At 38.7% G+C, this 16,151-nt stretch overlaps 1 protein-coding gene across 1 annotated transcript in view; it reads right to left on the bottom strand.

The window, feature by feature from the left end:
- Positions 1-15,443: 15,443 nt before the first annotated feature.
- Positions 15,444-16,151, bottom strand: part of LOC127872429 (uncharacterized) — a 47,608-nt gene continuing 46,900 nt past the window's right edge. Inside the window, exon 15 of the mRNA XM_052415760.1 lies at positions 15,444-15,631. Within this exon, the coding sequence (XP_052271720.1) occupies positions 15,512-15,631 (120 nt within the window). The 3' untranslated portion in view covers positions 15,444-15,511. The remainder of the gene's footprint in view (positions 15,632-16,151) is intronic.

Genomic DNA, 16,151 nt, shown 5'->3' on the forward strand with positions numbered 1-16,151 from the left:
TTGTATAAACGCAATTATTTTACTTAGTAATAAGCGTAAGACACGCCTCACTGAGAGGAATCAGTACTTGAAGTCTTCAAGATACTGTTGAGTACCAGGATCTGATTATCAAAGCATGGACCTTCTCATTACAAGATGGCCACCATACTTAATACATCACTATGGCAATCAGCCTATTTTCTGATATTTTAGCTGGTCTTATGGAAAACTGGGCTTAATGCATGTGCATTGAGTATTGAGCATGATTAGCCTGAGCAGTCTTGATTGTTGTTAAGGTTTCCTTTACAACGAACATTTCCATAAAAGCAGAGTGTGGCCAAGCCTGCATGGACTGTGAAGGCTTATCTGGGACAATACTTCAGGAAGTGCATTAAGCCTGGTTTTCCCTCGGCGCCACTCAATTCTATTTGGATGCATAAACACTCAGCCAGTACTACTGGCTGAACTGAACTGAAGTATGTTGAAATCAAAATACAGGTACAAAAATAATCAACAAAACTGCTAGTTTTGATGCACAAAACAGCTAAGTTCAGCTCATTAACTTTGAAAATTAGGGAAAATAGGAAGCATACTATGCTATATATTATCCCCAGACCAAACAAGATAAAATAATAAAGCTTAATAATTAATGAAAATAACTTATTGCAAGTTAACTATTTTAGTAGGTCATATTTATTTCAATATTGAGGTTCAATTAGACCAAGTATACAGAACAACTTGGTATTTTGTTGAATTAATCAACACCCTGATAATGAAATGCAGATAAACTAGAAATGCTCCCCTCCCCCCCCCCCCTCGATGTGTGATTGGACAAAAACACAAATATTTTCTACAATACATAACATTTTCTACAGAATATAGGCACATGGCCAAAACGCAGCCAAAACTGGTCGCAGTCCAAATGCCTTTCTCCTTGATCATCTACACATTAAGGCCATTCCGCAGGTAAGTTTCCAGTAAATTCATCCAACCAGTCAGAGTTTAAAATGCATTTTTAAACCATATATTCCACAGTTGAAAAACAGACGAAGTCCATAATTCTGACAAAACTTCTTGCAGTATATTTTACTCTTTATGATCCTCTACACATGGATATTCAACTGTGAAAATTCGAGCAAGATCCCCCTGTCATAAAAGATAAGTTAACAAGAAATGTGTTTGTCAGAAACACAATGCCCCCTATTGCGCCACTTTGAAGCCATATTTTTGACCTTTGAACTTGAAGGATGACCTTGACCTTTCACCACTCAAAATGTGCAGCTTCATGAGATACACATGAAAACCAAATATCAAGTTGCTATCTTCAATAATGCAAAAGTTATTGCAAAACTTTAACCAAGGTTAAAGTTTTGGGACACACACAATGAATGAATGAATGACAGACAGACAGGCTAAAAACAATATGCCCCCGATCTTTCCATCTGGGGGCTTAAAAACTCAAGGTTGGGAACGTACCAAATGACAAGTGCAATGCTTAATGCCAACTAATCAATACAGGAATAATGACTACATTATATATAAAAATATAAACAAGCAACATCAAAATCACCCAGTAGAAAATAAAATAATTTAGTTTAAAAAAAAGGATTTTTGTCTAAATAAACACATTTTTAGTATTTTTGTAAAATCAAAATACTTCAACAGTGTCATAAGCAATTGGTCAAAATTTATCTAAACATGTGCCTAAAAATATGTCTGGGATATCTTTCTGTTAAATTAAATATTTAAAAATCAAGACAAACAAGAGGGCCAAGATGGCCCTAGTTCGCTCACCTGAGAGGAGTCGGTTCATTCAATCTTTACCAAACGTCAAACTTGACCTAGATATTGTCCAGACAAACATCCTGGTCAAGTTTCATCATTATTGAACCAAAACTCTGGCATATGGAGTGTTTTTGTTTTTGTAAGATTTGACCTGGTGACCTATATTTTGACCAAGATTCATAAAATCTGAAACAAAGTTGTGACCTCTAGAGTGTTTACAAGGATTTTGTATAATATAATGAAAATTTGGACAATCTAAGGGCAATAATTATGGCATTAATTATGTGATATATATAAAACCAATCTTTGTACCAAGTTTCATGATGATTGGACAAAAATTGTGACTTCTAAAGTGTTCACAAGCTTTTTTAACTATATAAATATAAGAAAACTGCCCCTCCCCCCGGCTGCCATGTTATTCAACTGACTGGAACCATTTTTGAACTAAACTCTCATATCAAGGAAACAAATGTTCTGACCAAATTTCATGAAAATTGGGCCAAAAATGTGACTTCTAGAGTGTTCAAATCTTTTCACTATATACATATAGAGAAAAATGCCCCGCCCACTGGTGACCATGTTTTTTCACCGATCTGGACCATTTTCGAACTCGTCCGAGATATCAAAAAAACCAATGTTTTGACCAACTTTCATGATGATTGGGCAAAAATTGTGACTTCTAGAATGTTAACAAGGTTTCCATACAGCCAAATATGGAAAACTGCCCCCCCCCCCCCCCCCAGCAGCCATGTTATTCAACTGACCGGAACCATTTTCGAACTCAACTCTCATATCAAGGAAACAAATGTTCCGACCAAATTTCATGAAAACTGGGCAAAAAATGTGACTTCTAGAGTGTTCACATGTTTTCACTATATATATATAGAGAAAAATGCCCAGCCCACTGGCGGCCATGTTTTTTCACCGATCTGGACCATTTTCCAACTCGTCCGAGATATCAATAAAACCAATGTTTTGACCAACTTCTATGATGATTGGGCAAAAATTGTGACTTCTAGAGTGTTTACAAGGTTTCTCTATAGCCAAATAAGGAAAACTGCCACCCCCCTGGCAGCCATGTTATTCAACTGACCAGAACCATTTTCAAACTCAACTCTCATACCAAAGAAACAAATGTTCTGACCAAATTTCATGAAAATTGGGCCAAAAATGTGGCTTAAAGTGTTCACATGTTTTCACTATATACATATAGAGAAAAATGCCCCGCCGACTGGCGGCCATGTTTTTTCACCGATCTGGACCATTTTCGAACTCGTCCGAGATATCAATAAAACCAATGTTTTGACCAACTTTCATGATGACTGGGCAAAAATTGTGACTTCTAGAGTGTTTAGAAGGTTTCTCTAAAGCCAAATAAGGAAAACTGCCCCACCCCCCTGGCAGCCATGTTATTCAAATGAGCGGAACCATTTTCGAACTCAACTCTCATATCAAGGAAACAAATCTTCTGACCAAGTTTCATGAAGATCGGACATGAAATGTGGCCTCTAGAGTTTTTACAAACCAAATGTGAACGACGGACGGACAGAAGACGGACAAAGACCGGTCACAGAAGCTCACCTGAGCAATCAGGTGAGCTAAAAATTTGGACAATCTAAGAGCAATAATTATGGCATTAATAATGTGATATATACAATTTTTTTTAAATAAAATTCAATTTAATTATTAAATACTTACCTGCTATCTCATGCTTCTCCTTTCCAAGGTGAATTAACTCATTGGAATTTTAACTGGGAATCGCTACCTCAATACCGTAATACAGGCCAGGTTAAATATAGTGCAATGCGACCTAGCCAAAAATTGGTAACCAACCCTCAATATTCTTTCAATATATATACAAAAATATTAATCGACTAGCGGGGTGGGAGGTGGGACTTACAGATAGCAGGTAAGTATTTAATAATTACAAGAGCACCGCCTTGCGGGTGCAGATCGCTCATCTATTTTCTTTTTAAAGGTGAAGGGACTCTCATTTTCAATCACAAAGGAGGGAGGGGTGGAGTGAAGAGGGGTGGGGTGGAGGGGAAGGGCGATGGGGGGGGGGGGATTTTTTGGGTGCGATGGTTGGACGGTATTTCAAACATAACCGTTCAAAAAAAAAAATAAATTGGGGGGGGGGGGGGGGGGTATAGTGTGAGGGTGTGGTGAGGGTGTGGTGGTAATTTGTGAGATAATCTTAAAAAAAAAAAAAAAAAAATAAAAAAAAATTGGGGGGTGGGGTGGGTGGGGGTATAGTGTGAGGGTGTGGTGGTCATTTGTGAGATGATCTTAAAAAAAAAAAAAAAAATAGGGGGGGGGGGAGGGGGGAGGTGGGGGGGAGGGGGGGAGGGGGGGGAGGGCACGGGGGACTGTTTGGGTGGAGTCTATTGTGGTATGTCAGGTAAGAGTAGTTTCGTCAATGTATCAATCAAATCTATTCATAAATAAAGAAGTTATGGCAAATTTAGCAAAATTTAATAATTTGACCTTGAGAGTCAAGGTCATTCAAAGGTCAAGGTAAAATTCAACTTGCCAGGTACAGTAACCTCATGATAGCATGAAAGTATTTGAAGTTTGAAAGCAATAGCCTTGATACTTAAGAAGTAAAGTGGATTGAAACACAAAATTTAACCATATATTAAAAGTTACTAAGTCAAAAAAGGGCCATAATTCCGTAACAATGACAACCAGAGTTATGCAACTTGTCCTTTTACTGTACCCTTATGATAGTTTTTGAGTGTTCCAAGTATGAAAGCAATATCTATGATACTTTAGGGGTAAAGTGGACCAAAACATAAATCTTAACCAAATTTTCAATTTTCTAAGTATAAAGGGCCCATAATTCTGTCCAAATGCCAGTCAGAGTTACATAAATTTGCCTGCACGGTCCCCTTATGATAGTTAATAAGTGTTGCAAGTATGAAAGCAATAGCTTTGATACTGTAGGAATAAAGTGGACCTAAACACAAAACTTAATCAAATTTTCAATTTTCTAAGTATAAAAAGGGCACATAATTCTGTCAAAATGCCAGTCAGAGTTACATTACTTTGCCTGCACAGTCCCCTTATGAAAGTTAGTAAGTGTTGCAAGTATGAAAGCAATAGCTTTGATGCTTAAGGAATAAAATGGACCTAAACACAAAACTTAACCAAAATTTTCAATTTTCTAAGTATAAAAAGGGCACATAATTCTGTCAAAATGCATGCCAGAGTTATCTAACTTTGCCTGCCCAGTCCCCTCATGATAGTAAGTAAGTGTAACAAGTTTGCATGCAATAGCATTGATACTCACTGAGAAAAGTGGACCTAAACGCAAAACTTAACCAAAATTTTCAATTTTCTAAGTATAACAAGGGACAAAATTGTCACAAAACCAGGTTTTCATTGTGAAAAAAAAATCTGATAAAGGGAGAAAACTCAAACTGAACTTTTGAAATGAACAAACAAAATAAACCCCCTTTGTAAGTTTGTTTTTAAAAAAAATCTATTTTTAGTCGTGGCGACCTTGACATTGGAGATATTGACGTGATTCTTTCGTGCGACACACCGTCCCATGATGGTGAACAAATGTGCCAAATGATTTTAAAATCTCACAATGAATGACATAGTTATGGCCAGGACAAGCTCATTTATGGCCATTTTTGACCTTTGAACTCAAAGTGTGACCTTGACCTTGGAGATATCGACGTAATTATTTCGCGCGACACACCTTCCAATGATGGTGAACAAATGTGCCAAATGATTTTAAAATCTGACAATGAACGACATAGTTATGGCCCGGACAAGCGCCCGCCCGCCAGCCAGCCCGCCAGCCAGCCAGCCCGCCCGCATTCGCCAATCTAATAATCAGTTTTTTCCTTCGGAAAACCTGGTTAAAAAGGGCACATAATTCTGTCAAAATGCACGCCAGAGTTATCTAACTTTGCCTGCCCAGTCCCCTCATGATAGTAAGTAAGTGTACCAAGTTTGAATGCAATAGCATTGATACTTTCTGAGAAAAGTGGACCTAAACGCAAAACTTAACCGGACGCCAACGCCGACGCCAAGGTGATGACAATAGCTCATAATTTTTTTTCAAAAAATAGATGAGCTAAAAATGAATTTTATTAAAAAAAAATTTTTTTTAATGTCATAAATACTGACCTGCTATCTCATGCTGATTTTGCAGCTGCGGTGGGAAGGTTCGTATATATTTTCCCAACACAGTAGAACCCATTAACAGGGTTATCAGCTAATGATAGCAAAACCCTAAACAAGGGTTATCAAGTAATCTTCGTTAAAACGGTATTCATTATGACTTCTTGGACAAAGTAATATGTCTATGTCGTAAAGAAGACACTACCGTTGGTGAAAACACAACAAGCCCAAACATATACAAATTGTATTGTTGGCACTTCAGAAAACGAAGATAAAAAAAGAAGACAAAGGTGGTCAGATTCCTCCAGAAAACAGCTTAGAGCACGTCAAAAAGTGGGGTGTGATTAATATATGCCCACAAAACAGACAGAGCTCTTAATTCATGCGGTCAGATCCTAAAAAGGAATGAATCCTTAGATAGAGATAAGAGTAAATTTCCTTAGTCGAGGTCTAACCCCCAGTAATAGAAGCCGCAGACACATCTCCCCCTTTTTTAGGGAAATGAAGAGTGTCTTTTGAGAACCTTGAATGGACTTCCGACTAACACTGCTGAGATAGAACTTCAAAGCCCCGATTGCCCATATAAGTTTATCCTCATCTTCATGACAACCAGTTTAAGAAAAACTTGGAAACTTGAAGTTTTTTTTTAAGCCATATAGAGGACTTGATATTAAGTAAGGAATCCTGGCTGACACAACAAAGTGAAGACAACTTTAGATCCAACTGGAATTGGTCGTATTCAACAGAAAAAACTTGAATTTCACTTCTCCCTATGGTAAAAGCCATAATAAGAAGGAAAACCGTCTTAAAATTATATTTGAACTGATGAAAAAGGTTCATAAAAGCTCATTAAGCATCCCAATACATGTAACACAAGCCAAAACCGCTTAAAAAGGTAAAGGAACGAAAAACATAGTGTTGACGTTCCATAGCTTGAATCAGTTCCAAAATAGGTAAGACAGCACAGAGTTGTGATGACTTACACTAAACAAGGCACAATCATTTATTTGAACCCAACAGAAAAATAATTCGACACAAAGAATTATTTTTTTATATTTTTTGCAAGACAAAACGTCCAACAGGGCGTTGAGACGACCTGGTATAAGACGATAGAGAAAATTTGTTGTTCTTGCAAAGAACGAATAAGTTTCTAATTTCCAGATACAAGGAGTGATAATATGATCATCTCAGTGTCTGTAAGCAAACCACGACCGATGTGTGATAGTTGAAACCATCACAAAGGAATCGTGAAAATGTGTTGTAAATGAAAAACAGCTAAAAGGAATTTTCGCTTTTAAGATGTAGATGTGCAGGTGATATTCATTATAATACCACATAATTGAGAAAATCAAGATAAGTTGTTCTATGTGATAGTCGCTAACCTTTTCTGCTCACATCTGTATAAGATGTAAGGAAGGTTGTGGTAGAATAAACTATATTCTTGCCAAGATAATCTAAACACCACTGAATAGTGGTATATAATGACAAAAAGATGGAAATCTGTGTCATTGAATTATCCCGAGATTAATACAATTAACTTAAAAATAAAGCTGAAACGGACGTAAGAAAAGATGTCTCAGCAGAAAGACCGTTGACCAGATCAGTAAATACCGACCGGTGGCCGGAACCATTAGTCAAGGATGGGTGGGGAAAGAAATCACGGCAAGCCGAACTTTCCCACTCCCAACACACTTAAAAATTGGTAGAATAGGAAAGTGTTTAACACTTATAAGTTTATGACCTATCTACAGTATATAGCCTCTTGTTGAACCAATAAAAGGCGCCTTTAAAATCCTGGTGAATACAGGTAGTGAAGTCATTGATTTGCAAAGTAGGAAATATGAGTGACAGTGGTACCTTCGAAATCAGAGGGGTGATGGCAGAAAAAGGTAAAAACCCTAGGAGTAACCTTAAGGGGGTCCACCCTTGCCAATATAATGTTTGGAAGTCTTCAATTCTGACTTGAATAATCCATTTACTTCAAGACTCCTAACCGGGACCTATTCCGAAAGGAATACGACCAGTTATAGGAAGACGGCCTGTTATGGCCAGAAGTGTAATAGAAGAAGAACTTTAAGATGAGGTCCCTCCAGATCCTAGCATCTAAGATCTGAGTTCAATAGCTCCCAAGCCATCTACAAGACTGTAGCCGCCATGCGGTCAATCTGATAGGCAATCCTATGTATCAGAACTCTTGTTGATTCCAGTAGCTTTAAAATATGCACTGTCGTAGGAGCAATAGAAAAGCAGAAGTCGATACGAAATGTCATCTTGCTAATCCTGCTAGCATCACTTATGTGTCCCAATTGTTCCATGACACTGACTGCAAAGTCTGTAGCCGACAGGTAAAGGCGGTTAAAACAATTCATCCTTTGGGTCTCGAACATAAATTAATAGAGGTCAAATAGTAATGTTCGACCTCAATGCTAGACTCCGAGCCCGCTTCAGCCGATCTATCTGCAAGACCAGTAGTCTGCATGTAGCCGGTTGAGATAGAAGTAGAAATAACAGATATAGGTATTTCATAATCTTCTAGTATAAGTAGGTCATAACCAGCACCAGAATGGATAGCTGGTCAGGAAAATCAACCATAGACCAAGTCAGCGGAGATGTTTTGGTAATCAATGGTCGCCAGTAGAACATCAGCATTGAAAAACACAAAATGTCATGTACATTGTTGAATCCATAAAATATAGTATTCAATACAATCATAGCCAGGGGTATACAACTAGGTAATGTAGACGATACCCGTGATACTATAAAATTGACCGATGAAAACACAGTGGAATACCGGTGATTGGTAACTGGTGACCGAACCGGACCAGTCATTATATGACCGGTGACGTTACCAGTTTAAGACCGAAAAATGGTGGAATCCATTATATGGTCTGATATCAATGTCAAGCACTGCTTGAAAAAGAGGATCGTGCCGAAAATCCAATCTGATGGCGATGAGACATCGCTAAAGCAGACGACGAAGATTCATTCGATGACGAAGAAGAGGAGGAAGAATAGTCTTCTGATGATGAACGACTACTTATTCTGACCGGTGACCCGTGATCGGTGATATGACCGATGAATGGTGACCGATGTCCGGTGATAGGACCGGACCGGTATAATATAACTGCGTCAGAATGCAAATATCTGGTGCAGAAGAATGACCACCCACGAAGTCATCTGATAATGTTAACCGGAAAACAACGGTAGATTATCAGTATTAATAGGCATAAAGTGTCCTTGTAGTTGTAGTGGAGAAATGAACACCTTATCCTGAAGCCTGAAAGTTAAATAAACTAGTGTTCGTATAGAAATACGGCTCGGTGACTGCAACATGTGTGGAATCCATAGGAAAAACCATCAAACGTGGAATGGAGACATGATATTCCTAAAGGAATAAAATGGAGAACGTCGATATGACCAGTAGGTTCATTAACGCCTACGTAAGAAGTGGCAACATCCCATATAACTGCGATGCCGAAATATTGTTCGGCTACGCTGGAAATATTGTCTCCTACAATATTGTCTCTGTGAGCGTTGACGTGATTGCTTACGAGCGTATCAACGCCGACAACTGCTCAATGAAGGAGAGGTATGTTCGATAACTAGCCTGTTGTGCTCAATAAAGTCCGATGATGTCTACCTAATGGTGACGACGTCCTCGTTTCCTGCGATGTCGAGATCTGGATCGGCTGTGCTGTCGAGATGTGGATCTGCTGCGATGAGACCGAGATCTTCTAGAATACCGTCTCCGTGAGCGACGACGTGATCGCTTACGAGAGCCGCAATGATGAGAACTGCTCGACGAAGAAGAGCGTGTTAGATGTCAACTCCTTGATGAAGTCCATGCATTCCACGACGAATAAGAGGAAGAAGAATAATCCAATGATAAAGACCGAGTTCTTCTTCTTGACCAGTGACTGGTGTTATTGGTGACAGGCCTAACTGATGACTGTTGACCGGACCGGTCATTGACCGGACTGGACTGGTGACATGACTGGTGATCAATGACCGGACCGGTGACATGACCGGACCGGTGACCGGACTGGCTGTTGACTGATGACCGGACCGGTCATCAATGACCGGACCGGACACATGAACGGTGATCAATGACCGGACCTGACCAGTGACCGGACCGGTGACATGATCGGACCAGTGACATGACCGGCCGGTCATATCATGACCGGACCGGTCATATCATGACCAGACCGGACACCGGACCGGCCGGTCAGATGTCGATCAATGCAGAGCCAAAGGTCCGTGATCAACGTCCCCAGTGACATACCGGTCATATCATGACCAGTGTTGTCACCGGATAATGACCGTATGGCGGATGCCAAATGGTCCGGCATTGGTCGATGTCCTTGACCAATGCCATCGGGTAAAGACCGGCTGATGGATATCGCCATATGGTCTGATGTTGACCGACTGTCTAAGAGACTTAGCATAGTACGGTCGCCATCGTGCCTGATACCTGGTGACTGATGCTGCAACTTGTCATCCATGGTCTGCGAAGTCACCGGGTATTTATCCACTCTTGTTTCTGCGACATTCATGTAGTCGAATATATGAAAAACAAGAGCAAAACATATTCAACCATAAATTGGTCACAGACCAGATTATCATACGGCACATAAATCATTATTTGACCATAATGAAAATTATAATAATACTGCCGTAGATCATAAATTAAACAAAATGTTAATTAAAAACAGATGAAAAATAAAATGACGCTCAATTAGATTGTCATACGGAACTTTAAAATCATTATTGCACACAATGGCGAATGATAAACAATCTGTCAATAGAAGAACACGCTTTGCACGATCTCGTAACACATTAGAAGAACATGCTTTGCACGCTCTAGCAATGTATTAGAAGAGCACTTTTTGCACGTGGTCATTCGCGCCTGAAAACACCCAGCATGGTAGAAATAAACCATTGCTCAATAAAAACAAGCATGGCTTGCCTTTTACAAATGAAACAAAATCCATTAAATCCACACAAATTAATCCGAATGAGAAATAAAAAGATAAATAACACAATTTATCTATTCAAAACCCCAATCAACCAAGTGAAATAAATCAAAAACAATTTTCAATTCAGAGCCGTAAAAGACACGTATACACCTGGTCGATCCGGAAAGAATATTGAGGGTTGGTTACCGATTTTTGGTTAGGTTGCATTGCACTATGTTTAACCTGGCCTGTATTACGGTATTGAGGTGGCGGATTCACAGTTAAAATTCCGGATGAGTTAATTCCCCTTGGAAAGGAGACGCATGAGATAGCAGGTCAGTATTTATGACATTAAAATAAAACCAATCTGTTCACCAAGTTTCATGATAATTGGGCAAAAAATGTGACTTCTAGTGTTCACAAGCTTTTTTTACTATATAAATATAAGAAACTGCCCCCCCCCCCCCCCGCCATGTTATTCAACTGACTGGAACCATTTTCGAACTCAACTCTCATATCAAGGAAACAAATGTTTTGACCAACTTTCATGATGATTGGGCCAAAAATGTGACTACTACTAGAGTGTTTACAAGGTTTCTCTTATGATAGCCAAATAAGAAAAACTGCCCCCCCCCCCCGGCAGCCATGTTATTCAAGAAAACAAATGTTCTGACCAAATTTCATGAAAATTGGGCCAAAAATGTGACTTCTAGAGTGTTCACATGTTTTCACTATATAGATATAGAGAAAAATGCCCCGCCCAATGGCGGCCATGTTTTTTTCACCAATCTGGCCCATTTTCGAACTCATCAGAGATATCAATAAAACCAATGTTTTGACCAAATTTCATGATGATTGGGCAAAAATTGTGACGTCTAGAGTGTTTACAAGGTTTCTCTATAGCCAAATAAGGAAAACAGCCCCCCCCCCCCCCTGGCAGCCATGTTTTTCAACTGACCGGAACCATTTTCGAACTAAACTCTCATATCAAGGAAACAAATGTTCTGACCAAATTTCATGAAAATTGGGGCAAAAATGTGACTTCTAGAGTGTTCACATGTTTTCACTATATACATATAGAGAAAAATGCCCAGCCCACTGGCGGCCATGTTTTTTCACCTATCTGGGCCATTTTCCAACATGTCGGAGATATCAATAAAACCAATGTTTTGACCAACTTTCATGATGATTGAGCAAAAATTGTGGCTTCTAGAGTGTATACAAGGTTTCTCTATAGCCAAATAAGAAAAACTGCCCCGCCCACTGGCGGCCATGTTTTTCAACGGACCGGAACCACTTTTGAACTCAATCAACTTATCATTAAGGCAAACATTTTGACACAGTTACATGAATATTGGGCATGAAATGTGACTTCTACAGTGTTTACATGGTTTTTCTTTTTTTTGACCTAGTGACCTAGTTTTTGACCCAGCATGACCCAGTTTCGAACTAGACCGAGATATCAGTGGGACAAATCTTCTGACCAAGTTTAATGAAGATCGGATAATAAACGTGGCCTCTAGAGTGTTTACGAACAAATGTGGACGGACGGACGGACGACGGACAAAGACCGGTCACAAAAGCTCAACTGAGCAATCAGGTCAGCTAAAAAGGACAAAGTGGCTTAAAACATATACCACAAATTTGGTTTACAAGAACCATAAGCAGGGTTGTCATAATTAACCGATTGCTGATCGAATTCATCGGTTAAAATCGCCAGAAAATCGGTTGTTTTTCCCGAATTTTAAAAATTGCGATCGGAAGTTTTGATCACGCAAACCCACAATAATTGACAAGGAATAACCGTAGTATAGTAGAGCGACACCCACTCATTCAGTCAGTCTGTTAACTCCGCCTAAGAGCTACTGTTTTCAATGATTTTCTCAGCGAGTCGCCAATATTGATTTTTCTAGCTGTCCATCAAATTCTTCTTGGTAAGCACGTCAACCAATCAGCGCACAGGCAGCCAAATACATGCCGACCCCGCGTGAAACTGTATCAAATAGCTGTACATTTCACAGATTATTACTGACCGTATCTCAACGAATCTAGCACTGTAGAGCGTATTTACTAGTTTTTTTAGCAAGAGAAAAGGTTTCCACATATTATAAAATGCTCTTCGATTTTCTACCAAAATAAAATATATTAGCGACCTCTGCGCTACGAAGTTGTTATTCAGCATCTAAATATTGAAGTCCACGCTTTCCCCGAGGAAGAATTACGTGATTTTATACATGAAGTCTAATTTTGGCATGATTATATTTGTACATGAAAAACACGAAATATATGTGTCTCTGTTGCTAGAATTTTCTCTTTTTTTTTCCATGAATAATGCAATCTGAAAATGATTTCGGATAACACATTTAATTATATGCATTTGAAAATACTTCAATTAAATAATGCATTTTGTTATACAAATGGTCATAACACATAATGTAAGAAGTACAAATGTAGGTAAATAACGTGTTTTGAGATTTCCAAACTATGCATACATATAGGTCTACATGCATGAATGACCTGACAAGTTATATCGCGATCCGGTATAAAAAGTACTCCGTAAAATTTAAAGAAAGACACGTTTTTATTCTCAGATATTCACTTTTACTTTCGCAAACTTTTCTGAAAGGAGGTACATGTAACAGTTTCGATTGAGTCCTTGATTTGTCGTAATTACTAAATATAAACGGTTCTCAATGCTCTCAAATCGCGTCAAGTGATTTACGCATGTCCAATGGGAATTCCACAATCCCACAATTCAATTTGTATATGCACTTGCTTTAAATGGCGGACGACATTCATCATCAATATTTGCCGTAATTTGGTTTTGAAAAAAAATCGTAATAATACTGGATTATCGGGTAATGGATAGAATTGGAAAATGCAAAGATCTATCAATAAAACATGTTTTTACATTGTACAGTATACTAAAAATGTGAAAATCTTAAAATGTTCTATTCTTTTTAGACCTCATTTGATCTTTTTATGCTATGAGAATTGCAGTATCTTGTCCCTAAAATGTCTAGAATTCGTTTTCGGTCGGGGGCTTGCCCCTCTGACCCCCCTACCAGGGCCTTGCCCTGGACCTACAACGGGGCCTAGGCGGCCCCCTTGTCCCCCAGCCGAATCGGTTACTATTCCAAAATAATCCTTTGTTGACAATCATAATGACAACCCTGCATAAGATGTCACAGACAATCACATGAGCCTTGTTATGGAACAACTTTGCTTATTAATGCCTGTGCATCCCTGATTAGCCTGTGCATCCCAGATTAGCCTGTGCATCCCAGATTAGCCTGTGCAGTCTGTACAGGCTAATCAGGGACAACACTTTCCGCAGAAACTGGATTTTTGTTTTGAAGAGACTTCTTTTAAACAAAAATTTCTATAAAAGCGGAAAGTGTTGTCCCTTATCTGGGACGACACTTTATGCACAAGCATTAAGCCCAGTTTTCCTAGAAAAAGGCTCAAACATGCAACACTGGGGTGGAAAAACAACTGGGTTACCTTGGTATCTATCAATCCAAGTGAAGTCTAAATAAAGCAGAAGAAAACACACACTAATCACCACTGAACATTATTACACAGTGGAGAAACATGACATAGACACAAGTATACGTAAAATACAGACATTTCACAAACATTTTATGATTTGTTTTCTAAAGTATGTGAAAGAAATGTGCAGTTTCTTCTTTATAAATGTTGTAAAGAAAATGATGGCTGGCAAAGACAGTTTATGCTAGTGTTTCTCAAATAAGAAAGATTTTTACATCTTTTTTAAACAATATATTAATGTTTTCCATGAAATACAAAACACGGACACTCAACCATCTTTGGTGGCCTATTCCAATATCATTAAATTTTGTGAACAGTAATGACATTGTCCAGCTGAGTTAGAAATAGGCAGACAAAAACTACTTCACAGGTATAGAAATTGGTGGACTGTAAATTGAAAATATATAAGAAGTAAAAGAATGTTCACAAGTATCTAGATATATCTACTAAGAAAAAATGGATGACCACAATTTCGCAAAACATGTACATATAATGTAAAACGCTACAGTGTGGGAAGTCATGATGAAAGATACATGTAATACATGGCAGAACTTTAAGTAACAATGGACTTGACAGAAAATTATTGAAAACATGACATCGCCTTAACAACATTTTGCGCATTAAGTTTTCTTTGAATCAGTCACAACTTTAGCGACAAAGGGACAGTTACCAACATGTGACCAAAAGGGGAGTTGACACGACACAGTGCAAAATGGGGTCTCAACCAGGAATAACCACAGAGGTCAAGCCTACGTGGATACAGACAGTGGAGTCTCGTTCTGTGAAAACTGGGCTTAATGCATGTGCGTAAAGTGTCGTCCCAGGTTAGCCTGTGCATTCCACACAGGCTTATCAGGGACGACACTTTCTGCCCAAATTTGATTTTCGGTAAGGAGGGACTTCCTTGAAATTAAATATACCATAAAAGCGGAAAGTGTTGTCCCTGATTAGCCTGTGCAGACTGCACAGGTTAATCTGGGATGACACTTTACGCACATGCATTTTGCCCAATAATCACAGAACAAGACACCACTACATTGCAAAATGGGTTCTCAACCAGGAATGAACACAGAGGTAAAGCCTACGTGGCTACAGACACTGTTTCATAGGCTGGAGACCTCACACAGGCATGGGTGATTACTCACCGGTACGTCTTCCTTGGACAAGAAGTTCTCCTGTTGGTTCAACAGGACCTCGGCCTGCTTGGCATCACGCAGGAACATCTGGGAGAGAAGTGTTAATCATGTCACAGTGTCTTGTGAACATTACTCTTGAAATCAACATTTATTAACCCTTTCCCACTTACGATATGTATTTTCATGCATTTGTAGTCCCTTAGAAAGTTATATTTAATTTACGAACTTTCTTACTAGATCCAAATCTTAGATACTGATAAGCAGCAAACAGCATAAAACCTGAACAGACTGCAAGTTACTCGCAGGCTGTTCTAGTTAAATGCTGTTTGCACATAGCCATTTTCGCTTTGCTCTAGAGTGGGAAAGTGTTAACTTGAGGAAATTGGGAAAAATGTTTCCATAAGTATTTACAAACATTTCTGTACATGAACTTTGTATTAAATCTATAGGATATAATTAAAATGAATGTATGATGCTTCTATTAATAAACTATTAATCAAACCATTAAACTATCCCTCTAAAAGAGACCTCACTTAATGATTACTTTTCAAACAATCCAAGGAGTCTTTGAATTCATTTGCTAATCTTGCAATGTTTACATCGTCTC

The sequence above is a fragment of the Dreissena polymorpha genome, chromosome 3 (genome assembly GCF_020536995.1).
Source record: "Dreissena polymorpha isolate Duluth1 chromosome 3, UMN_Dpol_1.0, whole genome shotgun sequence".
Classification (NCBI taxonomy): domain Eukaryota; kingdom Metazoa; phylum Mollusca; class Bivalvia; order Myida; family Dreissenidae; genus Dreissena; species Dreissena polymorpha.